A 21,418-nucleotide genomic window follows, 5' to 3' on the forward strand; every position below is an offset into this window, starting at 1 on the left:
CATTAATGCCGTCCCTCAGTGTCTCAGCATAGACTTTTTGGAAGGGCATATAGGCGGTGAATTTTCAGCAAGTGAAAGTGTCGCTTAAGATGATGTGTCAGAGTTTAAGCGCTGCAATTTGGTAGCGGCTTTACAGCGCAGCCCGAATTTTTTGGGATGAGAAACTGCAAAGTAACTGCTAATCCTCTTGAACGCGTGACGGCAGCTGCTCAGACGGCTCGGTGAAAGGCAGCTTTCAGTGGTCGAACCTGTGGTATCCTCATGTGGCCGCACTGCAAAGTGCAGCTCCTGATCTTGAAATGGAGAAGACTCAAACGTGACCAGCAGACTAACTCCTGTTGCATAAATTTGTTCCTGTAAAAACCTGCAGTTTTATCTGCTCTCTCTTTCAGGTTAGATTAGTGCAGCTTTGACGGCACGAGTGCAGCAGGTTGCTGGATCAGGATAAAACATATTCAGGATGATTAAGCAGGAATAAACCCATGTTGACATGTTTGATTTGAAGAGAAGCAATTTAAGAAGTCTGGGATTTTATAGGTTTGAAAAAAAAAAAACACACAAAAAACCCTCCAGCTTCTTCTCTTTTTTGTGACGCATGTTTGATGTCTTGCAGCAAACAGACAATATTCTGATTATGAATAAACAACAGGTGATTGTTATAGTGTATAGCTACAAAGTATTTTTTGGTTACAGCATTAAATCATACAATAAAATGATAATAATAAAAAATTCTAAGAGAAGAATCTATGAATTGCATATTCCCAGGTACTTATTCAAAGTTTATCTGTTGGAAGACAAAAGTAAAAGAGTCATGTGTTTTATTTATTTACTTAAAATTAAGAATTATATTAATACATATATGAATACATTTAATTTGTGCCCAGTTAATTCTATTATCCAGTATTCCAGAGTATTAATGACATTTCTGAGATTAATCTAAAGATTTTAGTTTTTATTTTCTACAAAAATGTTTCTACTTTTCAAGCTCCGAAATTTCCAAGTCATTTCTAGAAAATCTCAATTTCAAAATTTCTGAGTTGTTTTTGCCGGAAATTTACTCCTCCTTTTTTTTCCTCATCTATAATGACCCTAACACACCGTCATACAAAAACTGGCCTTGTTGGGTTCAGGCAAAAAATAACTTTATTTTTTTCTTATTGATTATTTTCTCCTTCTCTTGTGAGCAGAGTCAAATCAGTGCTTTATTGCCCCCTATGAGACATTAGTGGTAACTGCATGTCTCTGAGTGAAAACGTGTTGGTTCAGATGAGCAACAAATGGGAATGAGTGCAGGTTATTTTGTGTTGGAGTGGATTATTTATTAAATTTTTTAAGATTTCCGACCATGAGAGTAAAATGCCCTGGTCACCCTGGTCTATGTCCATGTGTGTGAAACTGTTACGTGACAGTCGGGGAACAGAGTTGACGCGGAGAAGCGGGTGACGGTTTTCTGTAGGGGCTGACAGGACTCAGATTAATGAGCTCTGCTGTGTAATTAATCTTTGGGCAGCTGTCTGTTTATCTGTCTCCAAGTTGGCAAGAAGATAAGTGCAGGACGGACAGTTTGATCCCCACCTCTCCCTTCCAGCTTTCTTCCTCCTCTCCCACTTTCAGATCTAAAACTTTCTCTGACAGTAACACACTTAGAGCCTCCTCAGAGAAGGATAATCTCTCTGACTCATTGGGATCACACACATGCTCGTACTGTCACAGCAGATGAATTTCTTGGCTATTATTTCTAGTAATTTGTGAAGGCCGTGTACTGTGAGTCTGCGTGTGCTCAGACGACCAGATCAAACCACTCGCAGCCGAGGTTTGCCGCAGTGATGAACTAAAGCAGGATTTGGTTAGATTCTGTGATTGTGTTTTATTTTGCTTTTTTCCCCGCTAATCCTGTTTGCTGGAAATTGCTGGTGACTCCAGCCGCTGCCCTCCGTGCGACTCGTTCACCCTGGTCTTGTAGCTGAGCCACTGCCCGACTGATGTCAAAGGGGGCCGGGTCACGCTCCTCTGAACGGCCGGCAACTGAGATCTGGGCATAGCATGAATCATATAGCCGAAGGAAACGGGCTCAGCTTCCAGCAGCACAATTCATACTGTATTCTGTATCCAAACTATAATACATAAGAGGATCACTACATGAAATCTATCCATTTTCTGATTAAGTGTGAGCAAATCCCACATCCTGCAACCAAAGATGGATGTAGAACGTGTAAAGCACGACAAATGTGTTGAGACAAAGATGATCAAAGAGGCATAAACAGTAACATTGAACCTGTGAATCATACTTTAGCGAAATAATGAAGAAATGTTACCTGTACTGTCGCATATTGCTTTTAGTTACATTCTCAGAACATTAAAAGTTGCATTAAAAGCCCCTGCAGCCATGCTGTGCTGCTAGCTAGTTAGCTCTTCTTCTGTTTCTGCTTTGTTCATAATAATGTGACCCACCAACACAACAGTAGCCAAAATGAACAAAGTGCATAGCATCACATTCTTTATTCTGGACGATTTATTTATATTAGCCACAGTTCTTAGAAAACATGGCACCCCCTGGTTTAAGAGTATGAACTTCTCTCTTAACTCCTCCCTTTTGACACAAGATGTCGCTGTTGTCTTAGCTATAAGACTTCAGGTCTTTAAAACAGCCCCTCTTTATCACTTCATTTCTTATGTTTATGCTTATTTTTCAAACAGATACTTTTATTCAGCTTTGTAGACTTCTCTTGTGGTTAAACGTGTCTGTTAGAATTAGTAGTGTTTGGCTTGCAGCAGGATGACGGAGGTTGTTTAGGAATGTCGCTAACGGCTAGCCGCTAGCTGTTAGCCGTTAGCAGGACAGCCTGAAGCCTGTTAATCATGAACAATGCAGCTAAAGCCTTTTCTGTGTTGGGTAATAACACTTCTTGTAAGGATCTTTCAGTGAGCCTCGTTGTCAGGCAGTATTGTGATCCAAAGTCTGTATTTTACTGGGCTTTGAGGTCTGGGTTAGGGCTTTTATTAGTAATTGTAATGTAAGACATTTGCTCCGGAAATATGGCTGTACTGTTGGTTTGTCTTCAATATCGCGCCTGACCAGCAGAGGGCAGCAAAACACAAAAGATCCAGTAAAGAGTCAACAGCCTAATTTCTCTGTAATTTTGCCTTTTCAACGTTTTGAAAGACTTTTGATTTTTATTTGGCAAACTTCTCAGGTTTGTTTGCTGATGATCAGAAATATATAAAAAATATTCTTTGCTTTTATATCTTATTTTACCTTCAAAAAAGTTTAACAGAAAACAGGTTTTACTTTCCATTGACTTTAGGTTAAGAGTAAGCTCTGTAGCTAAATAAAAGTTAAACAGATTTACTTTTTCCTGAAAACTATCAACACTGGGAGAAATCAGTATAAACTTTCACGTGTCTTGAAGAACCAGCATGGTTTAAAGTGTATTTTTTTACAGTTCTCCGGGCTAAACTTGATGTCTGTTTTTTGTTTTTTTACATTTTATAAAAATATTTTTTTGTTTTGAATAAATGTATTTATTTAGACATTTCCATAGCAAAGAGGGAAGTAGCGGGGCATCACACGGTGCAGCGGTAGCCCCACTTCCAGAGTCTATAACTTTCTATGTAGTTATTTTGGGTTCGATTCCTGACCTTGTGACCTTTGATACATGTTTCACCCCTGTTCTATTTGCCCATTTCCTGTCTGATTACTTTGAGTAGCACCAAGTTATGTAAAAAATAAGAATAGCGGAGTAGTATAAGAGCAACTTCTGTATTATATCTTAACTTATGAGCTTCTAAGATGACAATGTTCTGCATTTTATTCCCTTGAGAAAAAGAAAGTATAAAGTACAGAAATGTGGGTTTTTGCAGCGTGTTGCAGTATGATTTATGTTCAGCAGAGGGAGGTAGAGTACATCTTAAATCTTTTGAAATGAGTCAAGTTTTCATCTTACACTCATGGTTTTTGTCAAGTCATGCATAAGAGTTGTTTTATTACCTAAAACTACTTAAAGACTAACATACGTTTGCTTCTGACATGATTTTTTTCCCGTTTGTGTAAAATCACACGTCGATCTTGTATAGTTCCTTCTTAATCTGCAGTGTAATCTGTCTGCTCCAGTACATTTTCTCTTTGATATCATTTTAGTCATAAGTCAGTCAATGGGCTTCATAAAACGGTCACTGGTGCAGTAGGATAGTGCACTGCAGGAAGAGCACAGCATAGTAGCACACTAGCATTGTTTGTGTGTGAGTAAAACCCCAGCTTTCTTTCTTTCTTTCTTTTGCTCTTTCTTTCTCTCTTTCTTCCCCTCTGCAGCCTGAGTCGTGACAGAGAGCCACAGGCTTGTGCCTGCGCTGGGTTTAACACACAAAGGCTGGGAGAGAGAGCCAGAGAGTTGAGATGCAGATGGCGGTGGATGAATATTTTTGTTGCACCAACGTTCACTCGATCTGCTTAAGTGCATCAGATAATGTCAGAAAAAAAAGAAAACATGGTGTGTGCAGCAGGACTGTGAGAGTTGGGAGTGGGTGTACTGAGTGGGCGATGTTACTGCGGTGTGTGTGTGTGTGTGCGTGTGTGTGTGTGAAGCAGAGATAAAGGCTTGAGGTAGGTGATGAGCTTCAAGAGCATGATCACATGCTAAAAAAAAAATCTAGCCACTGAATCTGATTAAAGCGAAGCGCAGGCATTGTTGTAATCCTTTTAAAGGCGCAATATTACACAGATTTGTGGCGCTTATAAACATATTTAAGTTTGGAAGCCACTACTTTTGATTCACTGTGTTTAAAACTGCGACTCACTGCAGTGAGAACTAACTAGGTCATCAAATTATGTTGCAATTAACTTTTTTTTGTCTCGTATTTTCAGCTAGATGTTGATTTCATAAAATGTGTTGATTTTTTAAATCTTTAAATTCACAAAAAAAGGTTTATCGTATAATAATATTATGAAATAAAATGAGTAATAATGCGACAGCAGCTTTGGAATTTTTAAACAAAATTCCTTGTTTTGGAAAAGTAATTTCAGAATAGTCTTAATTAGTCAATGTGTACCTCCTGATTATTGCTGCAAATATTTAAGTTGACTTTTTTTATGCAGCATCCGTTTTTATTGTAATTTTTCTAGTTTGTGAGTCTTTAACTATTTGTATGGATAAAAGTACATATTTATTCGAGCATCAGTCATCACAGCTTCTGTTACTTCAGTGCAAAGATTTATATTGGATGTATTTTTCATACATATTAAATGTACAATCTAGGCTCAAAAACGAGGTGATTTTGGAAACGTTTGTTATTTAACTGAATGATCAGTACTTCTTCATGTCAAACTTTGCAGCTCTTTAAGCAAACAAAACGTTTTCCCCACACATTTATTTGTCACATCTGGGAGCACAAAGTTAAAAAATGAACTATTTAATAGAAGTTTAACAAAAAAAAACAAAGAGACAGAGTTGTAAATAAAATTAAATATTAATTCAAAAATATTGAACCTGACACAAAAAGACGCAAGGGGAATGGATCTTTATTGTTGGGAAGACGATCCATAAAACAGGAAATAGACGCCAAAGTCTATTTTTCCAGTTTGGACGAGAAAAATATTTCCCCAAAAGTACACGTGTAAGCAAAACCAACTGCAAAATCTTTCTGTATCACGTCTGGTTGGTCAGAAAATCCAAAGCAAATGCTTCGAAGTACAACAAACTACATGATTAATACACATTCATAGACACAGATTTTAATCGGACGCTTCTTAATATTCACCTCTCGTATTCATTTCCATCGTGCTGAAAGACTTTGGCATAAATTGAACAAGGTGTGAGTGAATCTCCATCCAGGCCCTGCAGCAGTGGACCGGGCCGTTTGAGAAGCTCAAACAAAAGCTGCAGTGCGGAGGAGCCGAGCAGCAGCTCTGCTGATCGGATCCTCAGCTGTCCCGGGACCCCGCTGGCCAGCCAGGCGCGTCCTCCCAACCCGGGTTCTGGGAAGGAGTCATGGGAAGGGCAAGCTCATTAATTACCCCCCCAACACCCCCCTCTTCGCCTCCCTCCCATCTTCTCGTCACACCCTCCCTTCATTACCAGCAAGGTTAATCCCCCTCTTATCTCTCAATGAGCCTCATTTTTCATTCTCTCTTTCTACGTCACTCCCTCCCCCTCACCTCCATCCTTTCCTATCTTTCTTTCTTTCTTTTTTTTATTATTTAAGCTGACTCAGTTTCTTCCAACGTCTCCTCCCTTTGTATGATTACCTTCCTAAAGAAAGTCAGTGTTTTCCCTTCTCTTGCCTTTTCGTTCCCGTGAAAAGGCCGTGCTGAGTTGAGAGAGTAGATCTATTACAGCTTATCACTAAAGGACAGGCCAACGGCGCGCGCTGGTGAAATATAGCCGCTGTCACCGCCACCGCTGAAGGCGACCCGTGCGCACGGCTCGCCACGCTGTGAGGACGACAGAAGACGGCGGAGGAAGAGGAGCAGGAAGGGAGGGAGGGCGAGCCGAGCGCAGGAGCCAATATCAGACCCTTAATTCAAATTAATGGGAAGATTTCCAAGCTTGATGCCGGCCGTTTGACAGTGATTCGGCACACAATCAACCTTGTCTCTCCCTCTCGCCTTTGCACCTCTGTCCTCCTCTCGGTTTTAGTCGCCTGCCTTGTTCGTCTCGACTCTTTCCTCCCCCCGTTCGCCTGCCCGCACTTGTCATGCTCCTTTGACTCGAGCATGTTGATTATGAGCCGAATGGGGATGATTATGTCTTATGAGATAACCGGCGCTCCCTGATCTTGTTTGCCAATTGAATTAGTTCTGAATCGCCAACGTCCTCAAGTAGCGTGACGTGACGCGGGAGCCTCGTTCTGGAGATTTTCACCTGAGTAGAGTTGAGGCGAGAGGTGAGACTGTCAGCGCGACTAAATATTAAGAAGCACTTTTTGATCTCTGACCTTTATGACCTCAGTCCTTGAAGCACATGCAGCAATACCACAATATGTAACAACGCAATAAAATTTGGTTTTAAAATGCAATAAAATATAATTAAAACTGTATTTTGTCACATCTGACAAAATGCACTAAAATCCTTTGAATCTTTTTGCCTCATAGGTTAACACCCGGGGTTCTGGCTATGAGCGTGAAAAGGCAACTAAATGAGCAAAAATTCATCATTTATCGACCTCAATTTTGATTTAAGTGTGTTCAGAATCTATAACACGATTGTTATGATCGCATTATAACAGCTAAGATAAACACAAACGGTTTGCGATTGTTTACTGCATGATGTGCTACATTATTACATGATCGTTCCTTTAAAAATTGTTGCCCCTGAATTTTGTAATAATTGACGCAAAACGTGACCCTGTCATTGGATTTGTTGCAGAAAGTATCGCACAATGAGTCCTGGGATATGTTATATTTTTACTACGTTATTACATATTGTGGTGTTATTACAAATTGTGGCGCGACAGTCCCGTGTTTACCTTGTGTGCTCCCTGCAACATCTGCAGCCGGCATGATAGATCTCCACTCGGTGACCTGTTTTAAAGACCGTCCGCCCCGCGGCTAGGTTTTACTCTCTGCTTTTATGGCCCTTTTCACCTTGGGTTGCAGTTTTACGGCGTCAAGCAGCCTACAGCTGTCAGGCAGAAGAGAACAACTGGACTTTTAAAGTGAGGGAGCGAGGTTTGCAAAAATAGTGAAACTGAAGGAGGTTCAGGTGTGTGGAAGCACAACTTATGGTGGATAAACGATGACTTCTGAATATCGAATCCCCTGTTTGGCTCTTACCTAGAAGAATAAAGCACAGGGATTCCCCCTATTGTCTGAAAGCTACACTTCTATGGACATTTCTAAAGTTAAGTGTTCTTTAGCTCAGAAAAATATGCTGAAAATGAGATATTTTCATCCCAGAGTTCTCGTCCAAATTTGATTTGAACTCCAACCGCCTTTAAACATGAATAGACAGACATCTTCATGTCTATACCATTTTTATTTAAATTTCCCTACTAGTTATTTCCATATATAGCAATACAGTTTCCTATTTCAAGTCAGACACTGAAATTTGATGAGCTTCTTGTTTCATTAATACTCCTCTATGCTTATTTGGATAAGCCTTATTGTTGTCTGTTGATGCATGTGATCCTTAAAAAGCTTTACGTATCTTAAATTAAGGCCTTAAAATGTCTTAAATCCATTTTTAAAAAAAAGTAAGTTGGCTTTAAATAGGTTAATCACTGATCTTAAGATTATTTAATCATATTCTATGAGGTTTTTTTCTTGCGGGACTTTCTGTCAGGCAGAAGCTTGAGCCAAACTCAGATAACTCACTGTTAACGTACCCTTACAATTTGTAAATCCTGTTGTATTTCTGACATAAAAGCAGGATTATTCCCTGATTCTCTGTGAGTGAAATCAGGCGTAGCATTTGTGCAACGTGTTGGGGTCCAAGCAGGGTGCGTGAACTGCTGGGAAAAAGATCAGATTAATTCCGGAGTGGCGTTATGATGCATTTCTTAGTTGCTCTTATTGTAACCACAGTGTTTTCTGGGTTTTTTTATTTTTATTTTTTGTCATCGCAGTTGATATGACAGACATGAGTCTGTGACCTCAGAGTAAGATTTCTGCTTTTAGTAACGGCAGGACTCTTGCGGGAACCATCCTGCCACGGATGAACGAGACGAGGAGAGCGCTGCGCGTTTGCCGTGACCACTCACAGCATCTGTGCCAGCAGAATACCGTTGAGGAATCGTCGTCTGGGGCTTTCTGACACTCTGCCTCAGCACATGTGACACGAGATGCCGCAGAGTGACAGCGGTGTGACTGTCAAAGAGAACTAACTCGCTGATGCGACGCTCTGCCACTGAGAGTTGGGTTCAACAAACTCCTGCATGAGAGGAAATGACTGACAAATTATCCATGCAAACAGTCTAGGTTGGTTTTGTTGCCGTAAGCAAGATTGCAGTTGCTGTCCAAGGAAATAGAACCTGGCTTAAGTTTAGGGTTGCTAAAGTTAAACAGCTTTCCTTAAAATTCAGAGTTGGTGTTGAAGTTTTATTTCCAAAGACGGGGAATTTCAAAGATTATGAAATGCCTAATATAAACCCGGAGGCTAATTATTTTTGACAGCTTCGATGATTAAACCTCGGTCTATTTATGGTTTAGTTAGCTGAACTTTTAAATCTGCACCGCAATCACATCGAGGAGAAATGATTTGGGGGATTCTGGTGATTTTTGAGCTTGTCCTCATCCGTGTCTTCACCCAGTGTGTTTCTGAGTCTTCATCGTTCCGTTTGTTCACTGAATAAATCTCTGGGGTCGTCAAAGAACATTAACATCTTTGCTAATTTTGTGATTATGCGACCTGAAGGCACTGGATTTCATTTAAGGGTATTGGAGCACATTGCGACCCGTCTGAGGAGGATCCGTCCTCCTTAGATCCCAAGCAGCCGACACACACAGTTGAACATTTTAAAATGTTATTTATCTTAAAAAGATGTATTTGTATCAGAGTAAAAAGGGTTTAATAGAAAGCCAGAAATCCATTAGATCCTAATTTGTAATAACATTTGAAAACCATAGTTTGAAAAGTTTTTATTCCTCATAGAAATATGGTAAAATTCTGGCAACCACAGCTGCCTGTATTTTACCATATATTAGAGACTTTTTAATGTTTTTTTGCACTGCATATATACTTTTCCCTTTTATTTCAGTTCGTGAACAAAATGTGAAAAAGTTAAAGTGGTATGCACACATTTGCGAGTCACCACAGCCCGAAAACCTCTCACTAGGTGATGTAACAGTTAAAATTTTCAATAATCCCCGCGGCTCAATAATTCCCTCGTCATTTGTTGTTCAAAAATACTGTTTTGTGAAATATTGAGACAAATTGAGGGAAATATGGGAACAGGTTGCTTTCATGAAGTGAAAGTACTGAGACTCAGCATCCTCACTGTACAAACTCTGTACAGGCACACACACACACACACACACACACACACACACACACACACACACACACACACACACACACACACACACACACACACACCATGCATGCACGCAGATTACATTCATAGGTGCAAGGCTGCAGCTTCAGTCCCAACATGACTCACGGCACAGCCTTGTAAAAAAGGCTTAGCAAGGTAGGAGGGGATAAGCAGCTCTCTTCCTGCGCTTTGAAGCAGATGCAAGCATGTCGACCCTTTCTCCGCTCTCTCCCTGACTTACTCATGTCTTTGTAGGTGCATGTTGGTGTGCCCATTTGACTCGTAAGCATGAAACCCCACTTCACGATTATTAATGTAACCTGATCAGCCCACTGGAAATGAAGCTAATCTGTTGCGAGGGAAATGGAGCAGGAATTAGCACCTTTAATCCACAGAGCCTTTTTTTTTTTTTTTTTAATTTTAGCTCATGAGGTATTTCACCATTTATCTTAATGCACTTCTTAGCATGCTATACATTTTTTAAATATTTTTAATTTTTATGTCTAACAACTAGTGGTTCCATGAACTGATGCCTGCCGTTCTTTGAGATGACATTTACTGCAAGTGATGATTAATTTCACACTTGTTACAAAGCCCTGATGCAGATGAATTGAAATTCCGTGCTGAAAAATGTGTGCTGTAACGAAGGTTGATTGAACAAGAATTTCAATTCATTTCATTCACTTTCCTGCTGGAAATGAATTAATTCTAACTTTATCTACCCACCCAATGGCTGTCTCCCTCTGTGCTTTTATTTTGCAGGCTCTCTTGTGTGTTAAATGTACATGTCTTTGTTCTTCCTTTAGACCATTGTTCGAGGGAACCGGCCACCCAAAGATGCATCTATTAACGGCCTGCTAGAGGAGTTTGACAACATTTCAGTGACGCGCTCCAACTCCCTGCGCAAAGAGAGCCCACCAGGCGTCCAGCAGGCTGGAATCAGCTCCAAGCCGTTAGGCAGTGGTTATCTCGCCGCTCTAGAGGAGAATGGATTCAACCACTACTACTCCCGCTACTCGTGCGATCTGGATACCTCCAGCAGGGACTTTTCCCTGGAAGCCGGGAAGCCAAGCTTCTCCATAGATGGAGACTGGGCTATTGGGAGGCATTATCGGTTCACTAAGCAGAATGGCCATTCCCACCCCATCCGCAGCCCCTTCTACCCCGACGCCATGCCTCAAAAATCAGACTATGGGAAGCTCCCGCCGGACTACCACACCTATTTGGAGAGCAAAGGGCGCTCGGCCGACGAGGTGGCCTCCACAGTCGGTAGTGGAGTGGGCTCCAGCGGCTACTACCGAGCGTCAGTTGGGGGCTCGTCCAGTCAGGATTACCGAGACACTTCAGTCGGTACGCCTTCCCGGGCCTCTCTTCATAGCGAGCAAATCAACTACCCGGACAGCGAGTGGAGCTACGGCGGCTTGCGGGACGAATATGACAAGAGACCCAAAAGCTCCTACGTGACCCAGACGAGCCCGACACCAGCTATCAGGCAGCGATCTCGGTCAGGATCCGGATTGCAGGAGCAAAATGTTCCTTATGCTGCCAGCGGGGCTTTGAGGAACCCTCCTCAGGCCCACCCATACAGCTCCTACACCTACCCTCGCCTCTCCGAGAGTCTCGCCAACTCGCAAACAATAGGCAAGGTGAGCGTTTAGAAACACAAAAGCTGAAGATTCTCCCAACGAAACTCTTAAACATCAACAGGGTTTTTTTTCTTTAATGGTGTTTGCTTTAAAAACAAATTATAGGAAACAGGTTTTATCAAACCCCCTAACGAGCCTGTCGCAACATTTCAGAGAAAATTACACAGAATAGTCCCATCTCTCATCCACCTCCAGTTCTTTTTGAAAACCCACTTCTTCTCACTTTCCTCATTGTGATCCTTAACTGTAGTCCCTAGGCCTGACAGATGGTGTCAGCTTTAATTTACTCTTCCCTGAAGGTGGCAGGAACTGCCACCTAACAAATTACTGCTCTGCAGTGGCCGCTGTCGCTGCAAACAGATCAATTAATGCTTATATCGACTGATTGGACAGGAACGTAGAACAAAAGGAACGGAGGAGAGTCGTTGTTCTGGACGGAATCAGACGGACATAAACGTACGAAGGGAGAAATCTCAATGCAGCGAGTAAGCCTGATCTTTCCAGTTTTGTCCAGCTATATTTGGAAGACCATAATAAGTTCAAGAAAGCTGCATGACAGAACTAATACTTGTATATACTTCAAGAAATACTTAAATAGTAGAAAACATAGCTGTAACATCAGGGGGTAAAATATGACCATGAGCGGGAGAAAGGTGGTCATTTCATAAGGTGTGTGTCGTCTCCGCGTCACTCTTCAGAGCTATCGAAGCCTCATTACGCTCATTATTATCGTTATCGCAGCTCACCACTTCTCTTCCCTCCTCACAGTAAGTCGGCCGGCGGAGAGGGAAAAACCGGGCTTGCTGATGCAGATCCCAGGGTGCTGCAGTGAAAACCCATTTAACCTGTGCGCCTCAGTAAATAGCCACTCGGAGGAAAAAACAGCCAGAGAGAATGCAAGAGTAGCAGAAAAGTGATTCGGGAGAAGGTCATTTTTCAGGTTTTTCTTTTTGTTTATCGACGCAACGCAAGTTTGGCCGTTTGCACTTATCCATTTATTTTTGCACAGACTCACAAAATGTGCAGCAAAGGCGTAACGTTTCTAATTTTATTTGAAAGCACAAAATAATGTTTGAATCCAAAACTTTAAAAGGTTCCATAGATATAAAAGCTTATTATAAAACTGCTGACATGGCATTTTTCTATTTAGAGCATCACATTGTCATCATTTGGAGTTCCTGTCCAAATGATGACAATGTGAGAGCTAATGTGCTTATTGTTTTCTTCGGTTGTTCAAGATTGTGCTCAAAAAGGAATGAAAGGGGGGAGAGGAGCACAGCCCACCCTTCTCTTCCCTCTGCAACCATTTCTTCTTTTTCTCTCCGTCAGCCCACTCACACTCCCACACCCTAAAGTAAATCCTTCTCTCTTCCCGCTATTGTTGGGAGCTGTTTGGGATGTAATCGTAGACAGCGTGGAGTCTCCTCTCCCCTCTGTCTGCCTCCGTGCTTCGTGCCGGAGTGCGGCAGCTCTCGGTGACAAATTGATGTTGCGGCACTTTCCCTTTCTGCAGCCTTAGCATAAAACTGGCCGAACGATGTTCCACCGCGGAATTCAATTTCACAGTTGAGTTGGGTTGTTGATTACCCTGCCAAACTCAGATTAATGTGCGTTTAACCAACATGGATCAGGAGACCCTTGGCTGACAGCCAGCTTACAGCGCCGGCCGACTCCGGGTGAGGCTGGGGAGGAGGCTGAGGGGGGCAAATAAGTAACGGGGGGCTCCCGGCTCCCCCTCCAACACCTGCCTCGCACTGATTGATTGAAAGAGTCCAAACCATGTAATTATACACCATCCCAACACGTCAGGACTCCTCCTCTTGCCCTGTCTGTACACATGTGGGAGTGTGTATGTGTCAGGGTGAAGACAAATGGCACAGAAGGAACCCAATAAAGGGGAGGATAAAGGTTTTTTTTATTTACTCTCGGTATACTTGTGAGGAATAAAAAAAGAAAAAAAAAAGACAAATGCTGGTCGAGCATCATTCCTGGAAGGTGTGGCGAAAGTAATTTAATTTAGTCTGAGACTCTCAGCGCCTTCATTTTTCTCACAGTCTGGTTTTTACGGCTAATATTTGTCATATGAATTCCTATAATTTTCTCTTTAAACTCGTATTACGTACACGAATGTTTAAAACACATCACACTTTTCTTTTATATATACTTTACATTTTCTTCATCTAACCTTATCCAGACATTTATTAGGTAAATTACAATAAAAAACAACATTTCACTCTACCTCAGGCTTGTTTATAAGTCACCTATTCTGCATCAATATGTATTCCAATACTCCTTTCCACGTTTTCTTTTATTTAATATTTAAACATGTTTGACTGAGTCAGTCAAACATCACGAAGGTCCCTGTTATGAATCATTTTTTCACCTGTATGTCATGTTCAAATCACAGACACCGGCCCTTTTCTTTCAGGGTGATTATGAGCGTTCATCGCGTGACGAAAGTCCCCAAGTCGCAGGTGGTGACACCTACCTTCGAGGGCCCCTCAAGCTACCTCAGAGCCACACCAAACCGCCCGGCTACCCACCAGCACACCTCCCTTACCCCCCCATGCTTCACCATTACAAGCCCTCTCCGTACCACCATCCTCCCTCCCAGCCCAGCCCGCCGTACACCCCGCAGGTACAGTCCGATCCGGGCTTCTAACAAAAACATGTTACATATATAAGTAACATTTACTGACTGTATTATAATAATAGCAGCGTACACTGAAATATAACTTTTTGCTTCTTTTTTTTTTAATGCAGTGATCATTTTCTGCCAAAATTAGGACAGGAAAGGGATTTTTATTAGGTCGTCCACACGCATCCTTGAAGAGTTTTTAAAAGTCTTATCCAAAAGGAAAACCTTGAGTTTCAAATTCAGTTCAAATTCACAAATGCTTTATGGATCCCAAAGGGAAATGAAATCTGGTTTTAACTCATGTCAACTCTTCAGAGTTATTGTTGGGCAATGGTTGTTTGCACAGACGACCTCCTGTAGAGATCTGTGTCACAGCGGCTTTGAAAAGACCTCTGATTAAAGTCACTCTGGTTTTCTCAAATGATCTCATGAAAAGAATCAGGGATGCTTATGATTTTTTTGATTCTAAGCTATATAAAATCATTTCTTAAATTCATAAAGAAAAGCAATTTTTGTCTTGAGAGGTTTTGGATCTGTAGGGTTTTTTTTTTCTGTCTGCAAAAAAGTTTGCGTGGCTGTCAGACATCTTCATTGCGTTCTTCTGACCCGAAATTGGAGATGCAAAAACATTAGCTACCGTGGTGAAGTGTAAAGTGGCCACAAGTTGGCTGGGCAAGATTTGTACATTTCTGTGAAGATATACGTTTTAAATTTAATTCATGATGACCTCAAAAATGCCTTTGAAGACACTTAAAAGTGAGTTGGGAAACCTACCGAAACCCTATTTATGGTATCAACTCAAGTCTAATTTTGCCTTCTATTATTTTTTCCTTCTTCGTTCTCAAAACTTTCTTTGAAAAGAGAATCCCACCAAAATCACAAAAGCGAAACGTCTTTATCCTGTTCGCTTTGTCTTGATTTGCATGTGAATGTGTCTGCGTTCATCCAGGGGGCCTACTCGCAGCCTTCATCCCCTTACATACCCCCGGGGGCTTATCCTCCTCCTTCGTGGGGGTCAAGCTCAGACACGCAGCCTTCCAGAGTCTCCCATGAGCAATTCAGAGCCGCACTCCAGCTGGTGGTCAACCCAGGTGAGAACGGCAGAACAGAGGCACGGAAGCACAGATGGATGCCTTTTTTTTTTTCTTTTTTCTTTTCTTTTTTTTTTTTTTAAGAAAAGGCTTTGCTCGCCAACAGGCGACCCTCGGGAATACCTGGACAACTTCATCAAGATTGGCGAGGGTTCCACAGGGATCGTGTGCATCGCCAGCGAGAAGCACAGCGGCAAGCAGGTGGCGGTCAAGAAGATGGACCTCAGGAAACAGCAGAGGAGAGAACTGCTCTTCAACGAGGTGATGCGGCTCAGCCTTACTGCTAACTTTGAAATGTTAGCAGTGCTGGGATCATTCCAGCAGATTTGCTTCCATGAGGAATGTAATGGTTTCATTTTGGTTTCATTTTGGATTACTGCACGGCTTTTTATTTGTGACAGATTGTTGACGTCTCAAATAAGCAGCAGCAGAACTGAAGCTGGTCCGTGTCGCATCATTAAACATGCTACACAAAAAAATATAGTTAATCTCACCACTGTTTTTTTTTATTTTTTAAATATAACAAATTCAATTACTAAGACATTTCTGCATCTGTAATTGCATTTATTTGCAAATTGAGCAAGAGCTTACTCCGAAAATCTCAAGCGAGTAATTTATTCAGAGATGCACACAGGAGACTTGTCTGGAAATTTTAGTTTAGTTTTTTCTTTTTTTTTTTTTTTTGCTTGTACACGTGCAAGTCATCACAAATGGCTCAATGGTTCTAATGTTAGACTGAAGTGGACCTACAGACCGGTTCTGGTTTCCGGCTGCATGGATAAAGACAGCTTTTGTTCCCATGTAATCCTATTATTTCTGCATGTAATCCCATTAAGGTTAAACCTGCCTCAGAAGGGAAACGTTACATTTTATCCAATAAATTACAAGTTATTGTCATTAAATGGAAAAACTGCAAGAACACATTTTATTTTCACTCGTAAAAATTCTAATAAATTTTAGTTCATTGCAATGGATCTGACGTTGATTGTTGAATGTACGACTTTGTCAGAGTTGTAAATTGAATTTCCTTCTGCTTCTACAAACCTCCGTGCAAACAAACAATTTCAAAGTAATTTACACGCAGCTTTTTCCATCGTCCTCTGCTGAAGGTGGTGATCATGAGGGACTATCATCACGAAAACGTTGTGGACATGTACAACAGTTACTTGGTGGGAGACGAGCTGTGGGTGGTCATGGAGTTCCTGGAGGGCGGGGCGCTCACCGACATCGTGACTCACACCAGGTAACCAAACACGCTTCTTAAATAAAAGTTACTGCTGACATGTGGAGAGCTTTGGTTTGAGGCTTAATATCAGTAAAGACTCATGGGTTTTTAAATGTACTCCACAATCATTTTATTTATTTACTGTTTTTCTTTTTTTTTTTGAGACAGAAAAGTTAAACATTTTGAGTAAAGCCAGCAGCTTGTTTGGTTTATCTGCACCTTAAGTGTTATTAACAGTAACAGTTGTAATAGAATAGTCGTAGAAGTTGCATCTTGACTTTCTAACCAACAGCGGCATTTTTAGGTTTAAGGTAATCTACTCATAATTAAACATATTATTCAATGTTTTCGCTGCTGTACCTCTATAAGCAGGTTGTCCTAAAAGTCCTTAGACATCTGGCCAAAGGTTAACTGTCTTCAGGAGCTATTAGAGTAGCTGAAAAGCAGATGATGTTACACATTTCATTTCCACTCTAATTTTCTTTAATTTGGCAATAATAAGTACTGGAAATGTGATTACAGTTTTCAGTCAAATAGGTAATCGTCATATAGTATTTTTTCACGTAAAAAAGTAAGAAAACAACAACAACTTAAAAGAGAATAGAACTGAACTCTAAAAGAAACGCTAAAACAAATTACTACTTCAGACGATAGGAGCCTAGAAATGTCCATCTAATCTATTCTGAGGAAACATAATAAAGGTGGATAAGTTCAATCCAAAACCGGCTCAACAGTTTAAGATAATTTTTTTTCCCCCACTCACCAACTTTCTAAATAGTGATAATGTAGCTGAGTTGTGTTTCCAAGCGGCCTTCCTCATTGTTTTAAGCTTACTTTGTGGACGGTGTGTAATTACAGTCATTTGCGTTGAGTGTCAGCAGTAGCGCTGCGCGGTGTCGGCTGCTAATAACACGCTTTGTTGGGGCCGAGCGCCACTGCTGCCGTGAAGGACTTTGAACGCTCTCCCACGCAGATGTTTGCCTGTTTGTGTGTCCGATGTGTGTGTAAGGGAGAAAGTTTAGGCACGCAAGAATGCTTCTGGAAATACTGATGGAGAGATTGGTGAAAAAAAACAACCATATTACCTCACTCTCTCTGAACTTTGGAAGTTGTTTAAGTGAGCCAAAACAAAAATCTCAACAAATCTCAATACATTGAGGAATTATTTACCATTCTCAGATTTACTGCACTCTCTGAAATACTGAATGATTTTACATAATGGAGTTTTGATAAAAACTATCAGAGTAAATTAAAAAATATACATGTATATTAAAGTGTATTTTCAGTCCAGCTGAAATCTTCCCAGTGTTTCCGTGAAGCTCTTTGTTGCTTTGATAATAGCTGCAGGTTGCACATTGTGCCCTCATCAGTTTCTTCTGCTCTTGGCAGCCAGCTTACACACTCAAGTGTAACACACACACAAACACCCATACACGCGTACATTCTTTCATTTATGTTACATGTGGCACAATTAAGTATCATGGTGTAGATTTCAATTTCAATTTCACTCATTTAATGAGTTTTTTTTTCTTTTTAAATCTATATAATAAGCTGCATTTTTTTCCATCCGTGTTTTATTCTCTTTCTCCTTCACAAGCTTTCCAGGCTCATTAAAGTTGTTTTCCACATTGTCAAACAATTTCCTTTTTCAGTGAACATGTTTTTCCACTGTTCTCCTGTGTATGTGTGTGTGTGCGTGTGTGTGTGCGTGTCCGCGTGTGTGTGCTAAAGAGGGAGCGTATGAATGGAAGCTGGGGGGGAGATTGAAGAGGTGATTTGTTTGTGCGTACTGCTCTCAGGCCTGTTCATTTTAAGTTAACCAGGTGGTGTCCCCCGCCCCCTTCTATTTGCTGAGAGCTCATTAAACTCCTGTGATTGGAAAAGCATACATGTGTGACTGAAATAAAATAACAACAACAAAAATTACGAAGAAGGAAAGAAATCTGTGGCAAGCTAGACGATGATATGTGTGTGCCCGGTGCGTGTGCGTGTGTGTGTGTGCATGTTGTCGCTATGAACCTTTTTCTTCTTTTGAGTAAATCCTTTTATAGTTGGAGGAGAAGCGTGCGCACTGTATTTGCACGCACATGCAGGCGCAACGCGTGTCCCTTCGTAGAGTTTTCCACAAATAGGAACGAGGCGAGATCAGCACACAACCTCTTAGAAAATGCACAGGATGGCCAGGCCAGCTGGGTCTGGATGTTAATGTTCAGTGAGGCTGTGTGGGCTCAGTCAGATGAACTGCATCGCCCTGTCTCTCCATATGGGACCCTCCTGCCTGCTTGAACATCATGGCTGCAGCCGCTCCAGGCTACAGGGGGATGTTTGACAAACTGCGTCTCTAAACTGCATCTCTTTGTTCGGCTAACGTTCGGTTTTTATAGGGCTTTAAAAAGAAGACTTTCAAGTTTGAAGATGTGTTCTGTTAGTCACTAATCAAAAGAATGGATAAAATGTTTGCTTTGTTCTAAAAAGTGTCATTTCTTGTCATGGATTAAGCAATGTATGGTTTGACTTGAGTAAAATACAAGAAAATTGTTGTGGAGTTGCTGTTTTGCTAACTATATGCAGAACAAAACGAAGCCTGGATTCAAATCTAGGACCTTTTTCCTACAAGGCAACATTATATGCAGCCTGATATTTCACACAGTTATGCCCAAAATTACATTTACAGGGTTTTGTTCTCAAGAGAAGATGTATAACCTCAGCCCATGGCAGATTATTTTTATTCAACAAAGACGCTTCTTTTGGAAAATCTGGCATTTCTCAAAAAAGATAATAGCCATAATATTCATATTATGTCAAAAATGCTTGATACCTTTCTCAGTGACCAATGTAAAATATTCATTGATTTTATAGCAATAGATTAATTTCTCAAAACAAAAAAAACATTAATATTACTTTGAGTCAGAAAAAAAAAAATTTCCTTGGCAGATTTCAGATTAGCTGTATTGATCAATAAAGTTAGTGCCTCTGCAAGAAGTGTGGAAGTTATTTGTTACTCAAGATGGCAAGACCAAGTTCATTCAAACTCAAACCATGACCATTTTTCAGCGTCTGTGTATGCAGCATGCCCACTTCAAATGCCTGACCAATTATAGCTGTCCAACACCACACAACAAAAAAATGACTTGATGAAATGTTCTGCTGTCTGTGGAATACATAAAGGTATGATAAGATGACATTAGCACAGTTTAGGTAGTAGCCAGCCCTCTGTCACCTGCTTAACAGAGATATACATAGTAGCTTTGTCAACTGAATCACTTGGCATCTGATTCAAAGTGCTGAAATCTGCAGAAGTATGACATAAAACTGCTGCAGGGTTGAATGCGTGGCTTTTTTCCTTTACCTCTGTGGTCTGGTTACCGACCCGCGCCATACAGCTGCGTTTTGCTTCCTGCAGGATGAACGAGGAGCAGATTGCGACGGTGTGTCTGTCGGTGCTCAGAGCTCTGTCCTACCTGCACACGCAGGGCGTCATTCACCGAGATATAAAGAGCGACTCCATCCTGCTGACCAGCGACGGCAGGGTAAGTGCAGTTCACGAGATCTTTTTAGGCAATCAAGCAGTTTGTCCTTAAAGGTACTCCAGGCTTTTGCCACTTATTGACATTAATGCACTCTGACCTGCTTCGTGGGTGCTGTTCTTCACTTGTATGCAGGCAGTGCGAGAAACTCACTCATTCATCAATTAGAACTCGTGCCCGAGTAATTAAATCCTACATAATGCCTCCTAACTACTTGATAAGACATGATTAACTGAGGCATAATTAACTGCTGATAGGAGAGATTAGTGTCTTCTCTCAAAGCTCTTCATAACACAGGGTCAGGTTAATTCTCATCTAATATATTTCCCACTACATGTCCTGGTGGCATATCTGCATCTGTGTGTGTGCGTGTGGGTGTGTGTGTGTGTTGCAGATCAAGCTGTCAGACTTTGGCTTTTGTGCCCAAGTTTCCAAAGAGGTGCCGAAGAGGAAATCTCTTGTGGGCACTCCCTACTGGATGGCGCCGGAGGTCATCTCAAGAATACCTTACGGGACTGAGGTCAGAACATGTTACCGTATTCTTACAGAGGTGGCTGTTTTGTGAGAGGGTTTTGTGAGTCATAACATATTGGTTTCTTTGGGTGTCAAGGTGGACATCTGGTCTTTAGGCATTATGGTGATCGAGATGGTGGACGGCGAACCTCCCTACTTTAACGAGCCCCCTCTGCAAGCCATGAGGAGGATACGAGACAACCTTCCCCCACGGCTCAAGGAATCCCACAAGGTACGGAAAGAAACAGGGCAGGACTATTCAAGAAAAGATGGAAGCACGTGGTTATAAGTTCGCCGGTTGTTTGTTTTGTTTCCAGTTTTATTCTGCAACATTTAGCAATTGGGTCAGCAGAGTTTGACTCAGACTCAACGAAAGCGGGAATAACGGTAGACGAAGTATGGTAATGGTAATCAATGTGAAAGGGATTAGGAGAAAATGGAAAGTGACACAAAATTATGCCAATCAGTGCACAATGGAGTTATTTAACTGCATTTATAAATCTTTTCAGCAGTCTAACAGACTTTAAATGTGCTTAGCATATCAACCAAAGTATTGTAGCAATATCTCACACTAAAGAGTTTAATGCAAGCTGTGACAAGATAAAAAAAAACAACATGCTAATTGGTGTAGAATGACTTTTGGCCACATTTAGCAATGCTTTTGGCAGAAAGGCTTTGAAAATGTGTAATTGTGAAGATAGAATACTTATAAAAGAACATTTAAAAGTTTTTGTAAACTGGTGGAGGCTTTGAGACGAAGTAAAAGTAGGTGAGTTCAGTGGAAAAGGTGGTCGTATCGGATATCGTTGTTG

The 21,418-nt window shown here is 41.2% G+C and overlaps 1 protein-coding gene across 6 annotated transcripts in view; it reads left to right on the forward strand.

The window, feature by feature from the left end:
• The window catches only part of pak5 (p21 protein (Cdc42/Rac)-activated kinase 5), a 61,598-nt gene that overhangs the window by 37,838 nt on the left and 2,342 nt on the right, over positions 1-21,418 (forward strand). For all 6 annotated transcript variants that reach the window (XM_055044275.1, XM_055044271.1, XM_055044270.1 and 3 more), the window contains 8 exons: positions 10,773-11,612; positions 14,041-14,250; positions 15,200-15,341; positions 15,448-15,602; positions 16,451-16,584; positions 19,970-20,096; positions 20,488-20,613; positions 20,704-20,838. In XM_055044275.1, coding sequence (XP_054900250.1) covers positions 10,773-11,612; positions 14,041-14,250; positions 15,200-15,341; positions 15,448-15,602; positions 16,451-16,584; positions 19,970-20,096; positions 20,488-20,613; positions 20,704-20,838 — 1,869 coding nt within the window. The remainder of the gene's footprint in view (positions 1-10,772; positions 11,613-14,040; positions 14,251-15,199; positions 15,342-15,447; positions 15,603-16,450; positions 16,585-19,969; positions 20,097-20,487; positions 20,614-20,703; positions 20,839-21,418) is intronic.

This window comes from Poeciliopsis prolifica, unplaced genomic scaffold, assembly GCF_027474105.1.
Source record: "Poeciliopsis prolifica strain line A6 unplaced genomic scaffold, Auburn_PproV2 SCAFFOLD020, whole genome shotgun sequence".
NCBI classification, from domain to species: Eukaryota; Metazoa; Chordata; class Actinopteri; order Cyprinodontiformes; family Poeciliidae; genus Poeciliopsis; species Poeciliopsis prolifica.